Source organism: Sciurus carolinensis, chromosome 6 (genome assembly GCF_902686445.1).
Source record: "Sciurus carolinensis chromosome 6, mSciCar1.2, whole genome shotgun sequence".
Lineage (NCBI taxonomy): Eukaryota > Metazoa > Chordata > Mammalia > Rodentia > Sciuridae > Sciurus > Sciurus carolinensis.
Genome location: NC_062218.1, coordinates 58139122 through 58156470, shown reverse-complemented (window position 1 = coordinate 58156470; position 17349 = coordinate 58139122). Strand labels below are relative to the sequence as shown.

At 41.8% G+C, this 17349-nt stretch overlaps 1 protein-coding gene and 1 long non-coding RNA gene across 4 annotated transcripts in view; one reads left to right on the top strand and one right to left on the bottom strand.

Moving 5' to 3' along the window:
* The window catches only part of LOC124986486 (uncharacterized), a 31309-nt gene extending 25878 nt beyond the window's left edge, over positions 1-5431 (bottom strand). Inside the window, exon 1 of one of the 2 annotated variants that reach the window (XR_007109010.1) lies at positions 5267-5431. This is a non-coding gene — a long non-coding RNA (uncharacterized LOC124986486). Of the gene's footprint in view, positions 1-1196; positions 1314-5266 lie in introns of those variants that run through there. The other variant, XR_007109011.1, reaches the window with a different exon arrangement.
* The window catches only part of Sv2c (synaptic vesicle glycoprotein 2C), a 240181-nt gene extending 234548 nt beyond the window's left edge, over positions 1-5633 (top strand). For both annotated transcript variants that reach the window (XM_047554849.1, XM_047554850.1), the window contains exon 13: positions 4020-5633. In XM_047554849.1, coding sequence (XP_047410805.1) covers positions 4020-4203 — 184 coding nt within the window. In that variant the 3' untranslated portion in view covers positions 4204-5633. The remainder of the gene's footprint in view (positions 1-4019) is intronic.
* The last annotated feature ends 11716 nt before the right edge of the window (positions 5634-17349 follow it).

The following is a 17349-nucleotide window of genomic DNA, read 5'->3' as shown; positions in this document are numbered from 1 at the left end:
CAAATACCAGGTGTTCCCTAATACATCTGTCTTTACTGGTGCCCAGAAATCTTAGGAAGTCGTCCATTCCTTAGTTATAATTTCAGTGATGCAAGGAGATAGCTACCCACGCTTTATGCCCTGTTCTGAGTTATACCAGAGGTTCATAGCTTGGAACTATATTGTTATTTTAACCCAGATGTAAATCCTACATGGGTCACTCTGCAGTTTCAGCATTGAGAGACTTCATCATGACAGAAGAATGTTTTCCTATCTCTTATCAGCAACAAACACACTAGCCATTTTCCCCAGAAGGATACAGTTTATCTTAACACCATAAGATGCAGTTGGTAGCTTTATGGCTCTAGAATCTAGAACTAAAATGCAGTTTTTAAAAAAGTGAAATAAACCAGTCTGAATGCGTTATATATTGTAGGACTTCAACTAAATGACATTCTGAAAAAGGCAAAACTGTGAAGACAGTAAGAATACCTGTGGTTGCCAGGGGTTAGAGGGAGGGAAGGATGAATGTCCACCATCATAGTATCTGTGAAACTATTCCAGGTGGAACTATAATGGTGGACACATGTCATTATACATTTGTCCAAACCCATAGACTGCACAAGAATGAACCTTAATATTATCTGTGAACTTCAGTTAATGATAATGTCTCAGTTTGGCTCATCAATTCTAATAAAAATGCCACAACAATGTATGTAATTAGCAGGGTGCAGTGGCACATGTCTATAATTCCAACAACTCAGCTGTGGCAGGAGGATCTCAAGTTTGAAGCCAGCTTGGCAGTGTAGCAAGACCCTGGCTCTGTGATAGAGTACCACTGGTTTCAATCCCTAGTACCCAATAAATAAAAGGGGAAATTATGGCATATGGAAACTCTCCTTTATTTTCACTCATATTTTATTTGTAAACCTTAAGATGCTCAGAAAGTCTATTAATTAATAAAAAAAAAAAAAAAAAAAACAGCAGAAAGACATCTCAACCTCATGACATCATCACCATGGAGGTGGGAGCGGTGACCATGGTATGCCATTCTACTTAAGTTTCTTTGGTTCCCAACATGTAGCCCCCAGCAATTTCATTTGAAAATAGTTATTAGTATATTAAACCCACCTCCTCCATTTTAGTGGTTATTGGTATTACAAGTCTCTTTTTCAAGAACACAAAACCAAATACAAAAAGAATACAAAATTGCTTACCTTCTTAAGAAATTCCTATTTCTCAACCAGGAAAGCTGAGGCAGGAGGATTGAGAGTTCGAAGCCAGCCTCAGCAACTTAGCGAGGCCCTAAGCAACTCAGCGAGATCCTGTCTCTAAGTAAAATATAAAAAAGTTCTAGGAATGTTGCTTGGTGATTAAGTGCCCTGGGTTCAATCCTGATACCAAAAATAATAATAATAATAATAATAATAATAATAATAATAATAAGAAGAAGAAGAAGAAGAAGAAGAAGAAGAAGAAGAAGAAGAAGAAGAAGTAAGGTAAAATAAAATATGAAAAGGACTGGGAATGTGGTTCAGTGATTAAGCATCCTAGGTCCAAAAAAAAGAAAAAGAAAAAGAAATTCCTTTCTTTCCATCAGAGATTTTATTTCACTTCTTCCTCATTCCAAAGAGTTGGCAACTTTGCCACCCTTCAAGAGCCTGCTTACTTTACTTTCTAGGTGTCTTAGCCAAAAAGAAATCTGTGCTAGCTACCCTTTAATTAGATGTGTTTTAACTAGCAAAATCATTGGTACTGCATTAATACACAGACTGTGTTCATGCAGCTAAGGGAGGAGCCTTGATTTCTTTCTAATGGTGTGAAAAGGGGGTGGTTGAATAATAGCCACAATACATTTCTGAGGTTATGAGCCTACTACACACATTGTAGAAAATACCACTAGGAACAAACAGTGCAAGTAGTGATGAGTAGTTGTTAGGACTTGCAAAAGGAAACCCTCACAGTTACAAACTTGCAAATCAATCAAAGAAAGGTGTGTTGTTAAATGCTTCATTCTGCAGCACATAAGAAACATTTCCCTTTGTGGTTTAAAAAACATTGCCAGGCATTTAATGTGCCTCAGTGAGAATCAAAAAGCATAAAGCTGGAAGGAAATTTATATTCGCTCATGATTGTGGTAGATGTACAATCATGAAAAAAAAAACTTAGTCTTCTGCCTACAAGACCAAAAGCAAAATTATTCAATATATGTTGACTAAGAGCAAAATGTCCTTTTCAAAAAAACATATTAAGAAGTGGGATGTAGTAATGCAAGCCTGTGAGCCCAGCAACTCAGGAGGCTGAGTCAGGAGGATCACATGTTCAAAGCCAGCCTCAGCAACTTAGCAAGGCTCTAAGCGACTCAGAGAGACCCTGCTTCAAAGCAAAAAAAATAAAAAGATTGGAGACTGGCTCAGTAGTTAAGTGCCCCTGGTTTCAATCCCTGATACAAAAAAAAAAAAAAAAGTGGGATGTGGACTGGACTTGGTGGTGCAAACCTGTAGTCCCAGTAATTTGGGAGCCTGAGGCAGGAGTATCACAAGTTCAAGGTCAGCCTGGTCAAATTAGTGAGACCCTGTATCAAAATAAAAAATAAAAAAGACTGATGGATGAGTGCCCCCTGGGCCGAATCCCCAATATTGGAAAGAAAGAAATAGGAATTGGGAGTGTAGCCCAATGATAGAGCATGTGCTTTGCATGTGTGAGCTCTTGGGGATTCAAAAAGAACAGAGGATTGTTTCTTACTCACATGCCTGCACATTTTTAAAAAAATATTTTTGTTGTAGTTGTAGGTGGACATAATATCTTTATTTTATTTTTATATGGTGCCAAGGATAGAACCCAGGGCCTCACACATGCTAGGCAAGCACTACTCATGCTAGCCAGCCCCTTGCACATCTTAAAGGCCAGGAAAGACAGCAAACAAGATCTCTAGGCCCACAATCTGATTATCTTCTATAATATTTTCTTGGAGTTGATTTTCCACAGAGAACTCTGATGATAGGAGAAATGTCACACTAGCTGGTTGGTGAGCCCCCCAGTTCAGTATTGGTGAAATATTCCTAATCTGAAAATTCATGGTGCTCAAAAATTTCAGATTTAGGAGCTCTTTGGATTTCAGATTTTCAGATTAAGGATGCTCAACTAGTGAAGTCTATGTGAATATTCCAAAATCTGAACCTCACAAATCTGAACCACTTCTGATCCCAAGGATTTCAGATAAGTGATATTCCACCTGTGCTCCATTTCTGCTTGCTAACAAAAAAAAAAAAAAGAAAAGAAAAGAAAACATGGTAAAGAAAAGAAAGCATGGAAGTTCAACTCCGCAGTACATTAAAGATAAGGGATCCAAGTCCATCATCCCTGATTGTCTTTGAAATTCTGTGGGCTACAATTATTTAAATTCTAGCACATTGATTTAGCTAATAGGGAGTAAAAAGAAATATATTGTCATACCCTTAAATTCTGGAATGAAATTAAGTTTCCTTTTAAATACAGATGTCTCTGAAATTATGGGAATTTACAAATCAAAATAATGTGTCATTTTTATGATAAGATGAGAACCTGCTCGATTTCCCTAGCCCTCCCTTTACATTTCTTACCTGGGTCAGAGGGAGGTGGTCCAACCTCCACACTAGCCAGAGATGAGCTGCCTCTCTGTCTAATGAATGTGCTTCATGCCTGTGTTTTTCCTGAGAGTAAGAGTTGAATGGGGTAAAACTAATTTTGATTTAAGAGACCCTTTCTTCCAACACCATTGGGCCAAGAGAAAAGAGACTTACTCCTGAAATTACCCTTCTTGTATTCATGATAAATTGAAACCTATGGTCAGAAAAATAATCAATAAGACGGATAAGAAAGTCAACAGAAAGCTGAAGGAACAATACCCACAGCTGGGTTCACTAACAAGAATTTAATTATTTGCTCTAATAACATACAATACAATCTTTTTAAAGAACATTGAAAATCACTATATAGAACATGTGTGTCTAAAGCCGGAATCATTCTCTCAACCTTGTCCATATTTCTTTCCTTTGTAGGGCAACAGGCTTCGGTTTCCTAAATGCTCTATGCAAAGCAGCAACTGTCCTGGGAAACTTAATTTTCGGCTCCCTGGTTGGCATCACCAAAGCAATCCCCATCCTGCTGGCTTCCACTGTGCTTGTGTGTGGAGGACTCGTGGGGCTGCGTCTGCCTGACACACGAACCCAGGTTCTGATGTAATGGGGAAAAAGCCATCTTCGTGCGTTTCCTTCTCCTGTGATACGTCAATTCTCCTGACAAGGCTTCAGATTTTTCATATATAGAAAGGTGGTCAAGTATTGGAACACAAACTCTTGCTGTGACTTAATATTTAGAAGCATAACATCTTGCCCCTTTAATGTGATTTTGCACAGTTTTGTTGTTGTTGTGGATTTTTGTTTTTATGCATTGTTATCTTTCCTGTGATATTACTGACTCAAAAAAAAATCAGTGGGTGAATTTCTAAAATGTCCTAGTTGGTCAGGCTTCCCTGTGATTCTGCTCACTCATTGAAGGTTTAGAATCCAAGAAAATGACTGTGCTTGTAAGAAATTGATCCTGCTCCTAATGCAACATTAACAGGAAATATAAGTTGGCATATTATTGCATTTGTGCTGAGGAGAGGTTTTTCTTCTCTCTTTTTTTTTTTTTTTTAACATACTGATACTTCCTGTTTACTTAGAAAAGGACACCCAGCGATTCTCGCTGTTACAGCAGAGCCTTTCAAAGAAAACCATGTGCTACCAAACGGGGCTGGGTGGGGCAAGACAGTTAAGGTGACTGCTGACGAGAAAAACAAGGGTTCTGCAGTTTGCAGCAAAAATCTGAGTGAGCTGCATAAGCAAGATTTCTGATGGAAATATCAATTAAACTTCTGAAAAATATGAGGAAAAGGGACCGCAATAATGTCTGTGATCGTGGCATGTAGTTCAGAATGTTTGAAAATCGAGATCAGAGAGAGACATTTTGCCTTCATTTACCATTTCCCTAACCCAGCCCTCCCAAGCTGCCATGGCTCTTACCAGATAGATTCAAGGATCAAAAGGCACTGCTGAAAAACCATGTCTGCCTACCTGATTCTGCCATTTATCCGAATGCCTCTAATCTAGATATTGTCAGTGAATAACTAAATTGTCATAAATTGTAAATTAGGAAAAAATTCACCACTAAGGTCATTTGAAAATGCAAAATAGTACCTCTTTCTGTATCTCTTTGCTGAGGGACATTCCCACCCCAGCTCCCTTTAGGGAAAGTTGGCATTTACCTGCCTAGCTGCCATCACCAAAGCAGGTCCCATCCCTCCAGCTTCCCCTGGGCTGGGGCACTCTGGTCTTCGTGTTCTTGGCCCTGTCTCTAGGAAGGATCACAGCCCGGCTGCATTCCTGAGGGGTTCTCTTGCAGACAAGGACAGCATCTCCTGGTGGCTGTTTGCCTGTTTGTTTTACCTCTGGAATCTGCCTGGGCTTGAATACAAGAGGTCAATAGGACATTCCCACGGGCAAGCTGTCAGCTACATGACCTTCTCTGGCTGACCCCTCCCCCAAGCTCATCCATTTTACACATCTTCTTTGAAATCTGAAGCCTCCTGGTAGACTCGCAGCCCTTGGCTAGCAGCCAGGAATAAATCCCATATTTAAACAACTCTTTTTTTTTTTTTTTTTTTTTTTTTTTAAGCTCTCCCTGTCTCATTAGAAGATGATCCTTATTACTTATTACAGGCATTTCCCAAGGCCACAGTCCTGCAGCCTCCGCTGGAAGGGCAAGCTTTTGTTTCCTCTAATCATTACATTCAGAGAAGCCCTAACTCCCTGGAGGCCCTTCTGCTAACCCCATAGCTCCTAATGATCCCTCCTGGAGCTCACACTCTGTGAAAAGAGTCTGTCATTAACATAAGCCATTAATGGGCTGTCCCTCACCAGCAATTCAGGCCTGGTAGAGGGAACAGCTTGGTCTTGTGGGCTGGCAGAAAGAGGGTTGTTCCCTGGGGATACATATACTCAGGGGCAGAACATCAGGAACAATCAAATCACAACTGCAAAGGTGGCAAGAAGAAAGAAAAATCAATAAAGACCCGACATGATGCATCTGAAAGCAGAGGAAGAAACAGAACTTACTCTTGCTTGCCTCCTGTTGTATTATCAGAGTGAAAGACCAGTTTTATAAAATAGCCAAGAAAGTATCCTGTATATTATTCTTTTTCCACATGTACTCATTTCCCCACCTTGCTATTGCTTGATTTTTCTTTAAAAAAGAAATATGGGGCTGAGGAAATAGCTCAATGGTAGGACCCTTGACTGGCATGCATGAGGCCCTGGCTTATATCCCCCATGCTACCAAAAAAAAAGATGGGGGACATGATCAGGTCTGTTTAGTTGAATATGGCATGTGCAGAAATAACCAGAAAAGTAAGAAGTGTATCTCTGTTCACATATCTAAAGGAAAAGTAGAATGTGCATGGCTATCGCTATCTCTAGTCTTCCATGATTGTTGACTTTGCTTACTGGGCTATCTTCAGTTTTTAAAATATCTCTATTATCTATTGCGGGTCTAAATGTGTAATATCTCCCAAGCTGCTGGGCACAGTGGTTCAGAATTTTATTTGAATGATAAGTTAGGTCAGCATGGAATAAACCAGCAGAACCCCATTTCATGAGACCTGATACCATGTGCCTCCTTCAAAAGACCATTTTTGGCCTTCTTGTCACTTAATCCAAACCTCCCAGGTGGCCCAAGAGGGATCTCTTCTAATCTTCTGGACAGTATGTGGTCACAAACCTTCTTGGTCACCACCTTTTCCACCTTTCACGTACTTTTCTCTGCCTCCTCACACCATTCATCACCTTGAGTGTCTTTGAAAGAACTCAAGTTGTTTTCAAAGTATGCCGTGTGACCTGACTGGCTTGTTCCAGACTTGGTTGGAGATTAAGATATAGCTGGGAGAGAAAAACCAAAACTCTCAGTTGTATCGATGTACAGACCACTGGCATCCAGATGAGCAGCTACCATCTTATTTCAGCTACAGTAAAAGGAAAATGAAATTTGGTTGCAAAGAATGAAAACCCAGGAAAAGGTCAGCCCCACTTGCTCTTTTATTGTTTTTTTCTTACTAAATATTCCCCTCTCAGTCATCGAAATAAATTCAGAATGCTTCCAAGTCCTATTATTATCACTGAATCTTCTCAGTAGGAAAAACAAACAAATAGCTGCCTGAAAATGTGAATTCTGTATCACGTTGCATGCAGGTAATGGGTCAAAGGACCAGCTCACATTCAGTCCTACCGCCTCACTCATTCTACTCCCCACCTGGGAGATAAGACTGATGGGTCCAAGCTCTGCTCGCCACTAGAGCAATAAACCCCAGAACTTGCTAGAGAGAATGTGAGTCACTGAACATCTCTGGTCCTCATTTGCCACATCTAGAGAGTAAAGAATTGGTACTGGTTTGCTCTCTAAGATTCTCCAGTATTATGGAAATAGTTTCAACCTCTCTGTCTCTGATATTAAATCCATCCTTATAAGCACTAAATCAGCTCAGTTCACACACTGAAAAATTAGGAAAACATCAAACACATAAACAAGGCAGTAAGTTTAGAGAGAACAACTCATGGAATAGACCAAAGAGTATAGTTCCCAGGTTGTTCTATCAGCTTCTCAGGATCCTGAATAGTATCTCTACTCAGTGGCAGTTGGACTGTTATCACCGCCTGTCCAGGAAAGGAAGCTACCCTAGCAGATCATTCATGGTTCGAAGACTCTCTGATTGCAATACTGCAAAGGCTGAATCCTGTAGCTCCCCTAACAATTTGCTCCATTGCTTTGTGAAACACAGCCTTTAATAGACCAAGGTCATCAAAAATTGAGTTTCTCAATGATTTTACCTGAATTGGCAAATACACCTTCATTTGCAAATCTCACCAAATCAGAGCTGGCCAAAAACTCCTTAGCTATTTTTCAGAATATCTTGAGATCAAGGGGGAATAGGAAAAGAAAAGTAGTGACAGAGAGTACAAGATATCATTGATAAGGTTCCAGTGAAGAGATTAGGGTACTGTGGAGACATTCTAAACTCTGGGATCATTTCCAAGGCATTCCATGGAAATACTTTCTAATTTCTTCTGCCAACCAAAACAGAATATGATATTCTCCAATTTTTTGTTTAATATCCAAAATGGCCTTTACCTATTTCCTCAGGAAGATACCTTACCTCTTCATGTGTGAAAGGCTCTGAAGCCAGAAATGTCTGAATTTGGCCTTCACCTGGAATCATAGGAAGACAATGGGCGTATTGTTGTTCAGGGCCATATTGGCTGAATATTAGGTTTCCCTTTAATTCCCATAATGTGCCAAACTTAGTCTAGTTACCAAACCTACAAAGACACCAGTCATGGTTGTGACAACAAAAAGAAATCTAGACAGTTAGGACACTCTGAGATGGACTAAACATTTCTTACAGTTTTGTTCCTACAGAGCAAAGAATATGTTTTGGGTAAAGCTTCTCTTGTAATCTGTGTAATATAGACAAAAAAAAAAATTGTTAGTGAATTGTAGTGCCTATCCCTTCCTTTCTTCAGATGTGGAGTGATAATTCTTCATGTGCTGTTCTTTTGGCTCTAAATGTTGACCGTTCTTCCTGTTAACAGTCTCTCCCCAAACAGGTACAGAGCCTTTACCAGGGCTTTCTTCCATATTTCTCAAACAACACATAGATCCAATTTAGTAATCCCAGCATTTTGAGTTATAAGAGTACATAGGTCATGGTTCTCTTTAGGTTCTTGATTAAGGCGAGCTGGGGTGAGTGGAGGAGAGAGCTGGGCAGAACATGGTCATTTGATATGTTTAGTCAGTAAATATTTATTGAGCATCTCCCATGTGCTAGATACTAAGTCACTATGCTGTCTACAGTTAACTAACTCTTTATAAGATTTAAATGCAAGCAGGGACAACAGGGGGAATGAAGAGAGAACAGTCTGATATTGACCCACCCATTACATGTTGACCCTCCTCTTCCCCCCTATAATCATAAAATGTTATTTTTCTAAGTTTAAAACAAGTAATAGCCTATTGCAAGTAGTGCAGGAACTATCCAGTAACTGGGATTACCTTCGATGGAGGAGAAAGCCCCTTGATTGACTGGTCTTTGTGGGAGGGACTACTAACGAGTACTTGGATGAAATGAAAAAAAAAAAAATAGAATCACACACAGGCTATTTCTTTGAATGTTTTCAACAGGAAATTGCACTAAGATACAAGGAAATGTGTAAGCAGCAAAAATAGCCCTGTCTTTCTAGGGGTGTTCATTTAAAAGTCCTGCTTTCTCCTGAGATATTCTTTTCAGGGCCTGAAACTAGAGACCAGAGCTGGGACGTCTGTTCCTGAGCAGGTGCGTTCAAGTGTTCTCTCCAGAGCCCACTCGGCAAAACCTGGCAGCTGACTGCTGCTCCCCTGGCCTCTGCCTCCCAGAGTGTTTCCTTTCTGATGTTGAAGATTTGTGACCGAGTCAACGGTCTTTGCAGATATCCTAGAGCAGCTTCCCCGTCTCTGGCCTCAGCAGATAAGCCACCCAGAAAACAAGTCCTGACAGCCAGTGGCAGGGGCATTTGCAGGTTCCAGTTTAAAACCAGTGCACGTTTGTTGCAGTGTCTTGAAACTGCAAAGGGACCTCTGGCGTTCTGCTGTCTGTTGGGGGAGGGGAAGCAAGACTGAGAGAGGGTGGTTGTCAGCGACCCTCGGAGGGTCCCCTTTTATCCCCATCAATTCTGTCCAGGCAGTACATCCTCTCCTGCTTTCCTTTCTCTTTTGCTTCCTCCTTTACTCCTCCTATCGCCTCTTGACTCTAACAGTGTGCAACAGCAAGGCCAGGCTTTCCTGGGGCACTTGGACTAGAGAACGTGCCCATCCTTGCCTGTCGTGGAGCCACGGGGGATGGAGATCATGGGGAGCAGGAGTGGGTGCCTGAGCGTGTGAGCCCTAGACTGTTGGCTCTGCACAGCCCCCTGACCAGACCTACATTTCCAACTGCTTCCCAACCCTGTGCCCTGATAGAATAGACACAGTTGGCATGGCATCAGAGTGACCCATTTCTGGGGCAGAAATCTGACATCTCATCTTTTAATTCCTAAAAGATGAGGACATCCCCAGCCAAGTGCTAGGGATTCATTGACCTCATGGGAGGCAGAAGGACCTGGCCTCACTCCATGTCTGCAGGGGGTCCTTCGTGGTACAGAAGGCTAGGTGCCTTTCATTCAGATTTCAGCGCTGAAAGTGCAGGGGTTGCCTTCTCTCTGCCTACTCTACCACGTTTGTGTTCCCTTTGAGCCAAGGATGCCCAGAACTAGGAGGAGGAGAAAGCAGCTTTCTGCCCTTGATTCCAACTCAGACAATGTTCAACACCCAGCCGGCAACCTCCCCAGCAGCAGGGCTGAAGAATCCTAAGTAGCTTTCAGGAGCCTGAAAAGTGACTGGCTAGCCCATTCACAGAGGCTAAAGTCACCTAAATCCAGTGATGGACTGAAACAGGTTCGAAACATTTCAAGACAGCCCATTGTTAAAATTTTGAGAATTTTGAGAACCAACTGAGAAATATAGCCATTATTAAAATTTAAATATAATAAGTTGTATTTTAAAGCAAAGTTAAAATATATATTCAAAAAAACCACTTTCTACTTACTTTGCTTTGCTATTAAGTATGCCCTTGGAGTCATACATGCTTATTGTATCTGTATGTATATGAAGTACCGTATAATGAAATACCACCGCACACATGTTCCAAATGCTGGGCTCAGTGAGTGATGTCATATTTGTAGCTTGAGATCAGCCAGGGTGGGCATATTTACACTAGAGAAATTGATAATGCTACAAATCAGACTCCTTTTATACTCCCAACCTTCTAGATGTTACATGTTTGCGTGCCACATTCTGAAGCCCTAAAGGATACTTGACTTCCCTCCACAGAGACCCAGGGTCTGTGGGTCAGCATTGCCCATAAGTTGGGGGGAAGGAAAAACTTAGCAAACTCAACATCATGTCAGTACATAAAGGGGTTCTTTCTGCATCTGTATTGGGTGACTCAGACTAGGACCCACAGCACAAAGGATCCACTCACTGCTTTCTTTAGGTATTATTCCTTCAGGGAGAATGTACAGTAAATTAACTATTTTATGCTGTGCAAATAAAAACAAACTAGTTTAAAATCACAAAGTATCTCCCCTCTGATGCCCAAGTAGTCATCCAAGATGGAAACCTCTTCCTTGCCTTTGACATTCACCAGGCCTGCCTAGGTAGACCTTGACGGACTGGCTTAATTTCATTTCCACTGTGGTTGTTACAAATATTTATTGCACTGAATCTATGTCCTAAGTGAGTTGAAAGAAAAAAAAAGTTCTTTCTTGATAGTTACTTTCCAAAATGTGGTATGTATCTTCCCCCAACCCAGAAACACATTGAACAGATCATATGTCCTTTGTTAATGTCTAGCTGTCATAAAGGAAGTCCTAGGAGAGTTTATTTCAGGTGCACTTCCCTTTGGGACATGTGCTAAACCGACAATCCACTCTCTTTAGCAATGAGATCTTGGCAATGGTCCTGTCCTTGGTTTGGTGTATGGATTTTTTTGCTGTGTGTTCTTTTCTTTTCTCTTTTTAAAGCTCTCTAAGTGCCCCTGCTATGTATGTCCCAGTTACCCCTATTGTACTGTATATATGTGCTGCATGTGTGAAACCCAGTAAATTCCACTTTCAGGTTTCTGGAGTTTTCATCTTAAGTACAGTGGATACTGCTGTGAACTCATCTTTCTGGTATGCTCCTCTGTGTCTGATTTCTGATTGCCAAAATGTTGAAAACAAGTGTGTGTTCACAAATATCCTGAGACAGCCATGCGTATCCTTGTGAAAGGGCATGCTCCATGGCTCGTGTACAGCATAAATCTATCAAGTGTGGAAGTGTGTATACATTTATATGCCAGATAACTAACATTCACATAACAGCTGCAAAGATATTTAATGTACATCAGATTAATAAAAGAGCATTTTTTGCTCCATTATATTCAAAATAAAGATTGTCGTGTGACTAATTTCCCTTCTAAACATGAATTGACCCTGGAAAAATAAGCACCTTTTAAATGTCATGGGGTACAGAGAAAACTCGTTCCTCAGATGCAGGCTACTTGGAATTGCTTCTGTGGGCTGATGTCATGGGTACTGATGTGTTGTTTATTTTACAGGAACACTTTCCAATGTTAGCTAGGACCACTGGGAGAAAAATGTTTGTGGGGGCGTTTGTGTCAAAGCAGATGCTTATGTTCTTTTGCCCTAAAGCAAGAATAGCAAACAGATTTCTATCTCACATATTAACTCCAATTTTGAGAGTGACTGTTTAGAACATTGGTTGGAGAACAATGAGGAAAGATGCTGTATTTGATGACATTCATGTTGGAGGCAGAAACACAGACTTCAATGCCACATATTTGTTATTCCCCAAGAAACACTTTGACTGCATATAACTGAAGACTCAAGTATCTTTGCTAGCAGTGGGGGTAGGATAATCCGTATGGTGGTGACAATATGGGTTGACAGCACCATTGCAGGTCCAGGTTCTTTCTCTCTTTTAGATCAGCCATCCTCAGCATACTGGCTTTTGTTCCCTTGGGACATAAAATGTGGCAGCAACTCTAAGCAACATATCTAAGGACCAGAAGTGGGATTATCCTCTCTTCATGACCCTTTGTAAGATCCAGGAGAACATTGTCAGAGTCCTCCAGCAGACTGCCCCCTATCTTTCACAGGATGAACTTGCATTATTTGTCTACTCCTAAATCAATCATAAACAAAGGGAACATAATTACCATATGGCTTAGACCAGGTTAATGTTCACCCTCCTCATAGAGCTTGGGAGAAACTCATCTCTCCTGAAGCAAGTGACTTCTGACCATTTGAGTACAATTGGGGATTTGTGAGCAAGCAAGAAGGAAGGTAGGTAAATAACACTGGCCATGAGCACTAGAACCACACCATCTGATGCAGTAGCCACACGTAGTTGTTGATATTTAAGCTTAAAATAACTAAAACAAAGTCAAGAACTCAGTTCTTTAGTCATACTTGGCCTCATTATAGGCGCTGAATGGCTACACGTGACTCATGGCTGCCACGACGGACAGTGCAGATGCAGAACATTCCATTGTCAGTGAAAAGTCTCTCAGTTCTTCCAGGTTCTCTCCCCTAGACTAGGACCTCTCTCGTTGCTGAAGCAACCTTGCTCTCCTTTACTAATCCTGAGCCCCATCATCCCATGCAGGTCTTAACCATTTCTCCACCTCCCACCCCTCCAGATCTTGGTCTTATTCCAAATGTTTAAAAGTCACTGTCAGCCAGTGTGTATAAGGCCCTGGGTTTGATCCCCAACACCAAGAGGGAGAAAAAAAATAGCTAGTGGGCTCTCATTTTTCTTTCTTTTCTGATTCATAATGAAGATCTTGCATAAGGGGAGAGAGAAAATCCCCAAAGGCTAGAAATCCCAGCAGCTTCAGGGATGTTGGCAAGCACAGACACTCATCAGAGGGTAGTGGGAGGCAGATGAGTGGGGCAAGTATCCGTGTGAGTTCTGAGGAAAGCCTCCATTGGCCTCATCTGGCTCAGTGGCTACAGAATCTCCCATGTGCAATTCCCAGCAAGCAGTGAGCTATGTCAAGGCGATGTAGGTCTTGAAGGTGTATCTTTCCTTTTTATTGATGTCTGGTGCAAAGAAGTTGTTATAATTGTGCTAGTCTGCTGGAATACATTACCACAGTCTGCATGACTTGAACAACCAAAGTCGGAGATTACATGTCAGGTACTGTTGGTTTCTCCTTGGTTTGTCATTGGCCATGTTCTCTGTGTGTCCTCACAATGTCTTCACTCTGTACATGTCTGTGAACAGCCTCTTATAAGAACATCAGCAATACTGGACTAGGGCCTGCCCATGTGTCCACATTATAACTTAATTACTTCTTTAAAAACCCTCTCTCCAAACACAATTACATTCTGAAGTCCTGGGGATTAGGACTTCAACTTAAGAATTCAGGGAGAACACAATTCAGTCTCTAACATTTTTTCCAAATGCTATTTATCTTATTGTGTACATATACTGTGTCAAAGTCTTTTGTGTGTGTACGTATATAGAATATGATTGAATGTACCTGTGACCACATGGGAGGGTAGCATGGGCTGTGTGTATATATTCACACTTGTACATGGTGTTCATCCAGAGGGGGAGATAAAGAGATTAGAATAAACCTTGGGCCCTGCACCTTTAAGCCAGAAACAGCTCTGGAGCAGTCCCAGAGCAGCCTGTCTCAGGCAGGTCTTAGATCCCATGTGTGGTTGTTTGCCTCCATATGCCTCTTTACTCTTTAGAATTCCAAAAGAAAACTTGCTGTCTCTGAACAATTATAAACTATAATCCTGGAGTCAGTGGGGGCACCATGCATAATAGCCTCTGCCTTCTGACCTCCAGGACAGTGACCAGCCTACACCCTGATGGCTGGGAGAGAAGGTAGGAGAAGCAGCATTCTTGGAGCTTGGGTAAGACTATGTCGCCTGCTGCTAACGCAATCCCTTTGTTCAGTGGGAAGAACAAATGCATCGTCATCTCCTGTAATTTGCAGTCCAGACACCAGGTGGAGAAGTGAAACCCACAAAAGGAGACAAGTTCTTGAAGGAAAGTCAGGCTCCAAACCTGCAGCCTAGGAACTCTCTGGGGTCAAAAGAAAAGAGGCTGGGTGGTCTGGGGTCACAGAGGATGCTGCGAATTCCAACTCCGACTCCAACGCACCAGGTGTGTCTGCAGCCACCTGCATTCGTCATATTTCCTCATCCTCCGCTCAAAAGCCAAGCGGGCAGTAGCCCCACTCCCTCACACCTCCCACTGCACTCTCACCCGTCAGATGGCATCAAAAATGCCTTTTGGACTGAGATTTCCAAGGAAATCTCATAAGCAAATTCAAATTTGGTGCTGCAAGGAAAGCTACTGTACATTACAAAGCGCTCAGTGATTTACGAGTCATCCCCACCTCCTCTGCTGGTGTTTGGAAACACTGGACCTCATCTCACTGCAGGCTGCTGATCACCCTGTCTCTGGGAGCTTTGCTGGACCGTTCCCCACTTCAGAGAACACACGCAGAGCCTTCCAAAGGTCTTTGCAGACAGACCTCAAAGCCGCATTTCTCTGTCCACACTGAGAACTGCGTCAGAGGTGGATGCAGAGTACAGCTGTTGCTAGGAGCATTAGCTTGAGCAGTGTCAGTTTCAGGTTTGGGAGAGGGGGAAGGTCCTTTTCAGGAAAAATGATACAGGAGTTGGAGGGTGTAGTTCAGTAGCAGAGCGCTTGCCTGTATCCATAAAGCCCCGGGTTCAACCCCCAGCACCACAAATAAAGAAGAAAGAAAGAAAGAAAGAAAGAAAGAGAGAGAGAGAGAGGGAGGGAGGGAGGGAGGGAGGAGAAAAATGTACAAAACTAAAAACACAAAATTAACTGCAAAATAGTTTTTTTATAATGCTGAAAAGGGTCCCCACAATTTACTAAATTTATAAAGAGATAAATATCACAAACCACAACAAAATCCAGAAAAGTAACATAATATTTTATTAATTAGCTGCCTGTCATGGCTTTATAGTTTTTTTCCTATATTTTTGTCTGAATATTCTTTGATTGCCTTTCCATGGGACAATAACTTTATGATATTGTTTATAATTAGAATCTAAAGATAAAAAGTAGTTTTGATTAATGAGAGTTTAAGTTTTCTTGTTCCTCCTCCATTTTCTATGCTGAAGATATGTGCCACATTCATTTTTGCAATCCAGGATCTGACTCTGTCCATTTGAGTCAGGATGCAGGTAGGTGAGTTCCTCTGGACACCATTCCTCCAATGGGATGGTAGCAACAACTTAACAATCACAAAAGAGACTGTGAGTCACATAAACACATTCCACTAAATCCTAACTGAATAATACACATCCAACTCAAATTACTCTTAGCCAATCCCCAACATACTCACCTCCACCCAACACTGGAACAGCTTTGAGGAAGAGAGGACAGAATGGAAACAACCAATTGTTTTAACTGACTATTGAAACAATCTAAATCTTTGCAATTTTCCTAATTGTGCAAATTTCTCAAAAGCATAGGACCATGGGAATACATGGCTAAGCCCCTCCCAGAACCTTGGAAGGAAACTGTGTGACTGGGGAGCCCTGAGGCTTAAGCTTCCTTAGCTTAAAGGTAAATATATCCTCTGGGTTTTGCAGTCAGAGAGATGTGGGGTTGAATCCTGACCCTGTCACTTGTCAGCTATGTGGGCATGGAGGAAGTGAAAATTAGTCTTCTGCACATTCATTTCTGCAACTCTGCATTAGAAATGATGATAGTTTGTATTTCACTGGGGTTTTTAAGGACCAAGAAAATGTACATAAAAGGTTTCGCAAAATGTCTGGTACACAAGTTCTCAGAAAATGGTAGCCACTGTGATTAACAGCACTGATTCAAGTCTCCTCTTGGAGAAAGGCCTTCACCACTCTTTGCTATGAGTATCTTGAAATGCAGTGCTCATGAGAGTTAAATCCCCTTGGAGTTCTCAAATGGGGTGGTGGGAATGGAGCGAGGTCCTGGCATTGCAAAACTCCCACGATTCTTGCAGGAGAGATAACTTCTAGCTTCTATTGTCGTAGGCATGAATGGCAGGTTCCTGTTCTACCTTAGCAGCAACTCCAAGTCACTTACCCACTAGTGGTTATGCTTCCCACTAAAGTAGCCTGCAAGCTGTCCGGGCTGTGTCCATATGCCCAAGTCCATGAGAGGGCCTCTGGCAGCCAGGAAGAAGAGGAAGGAGAGAAGGAAAGAGAAGCAGTAACACCCAGCACCAACAGGGCCTCATCAGCAGTCCGTGAGTACACAGCACAGGGCTTGGCAGACCTGGCACTACTGTCAAAGTTAGATATCTTCCCCTGCTACCCAAGGCTTTGCCACCCATCTTACTGGGTCAAAAAAATTCCAGAAACAAAAATCTTTTGCCCAAAACTCCAGGTCTTTCCCAAGTGAATTGCATCCAAGGAAGGACTCCTAAGAAAAAGACCAAATATCAACCGTTCATTTAAAATAGGCCAAGCTAAAAAAAATGGTGATGAGAAAGAAAATAATTTACAGGGAGGAGGACAAGACTGAATTGTGATCTCTGCATACAAGAAGGCATGATGGGAAGCCAGTGGAGACATGTCTGGAACCCAACATGTGCCAGACCCACAGGGCTACTCTCTGGAGGTGATAAAGAAGGAGCAACACCACCAGGAGTTGGGAGCTTTGTCCCTACACTCAAGTAGACCA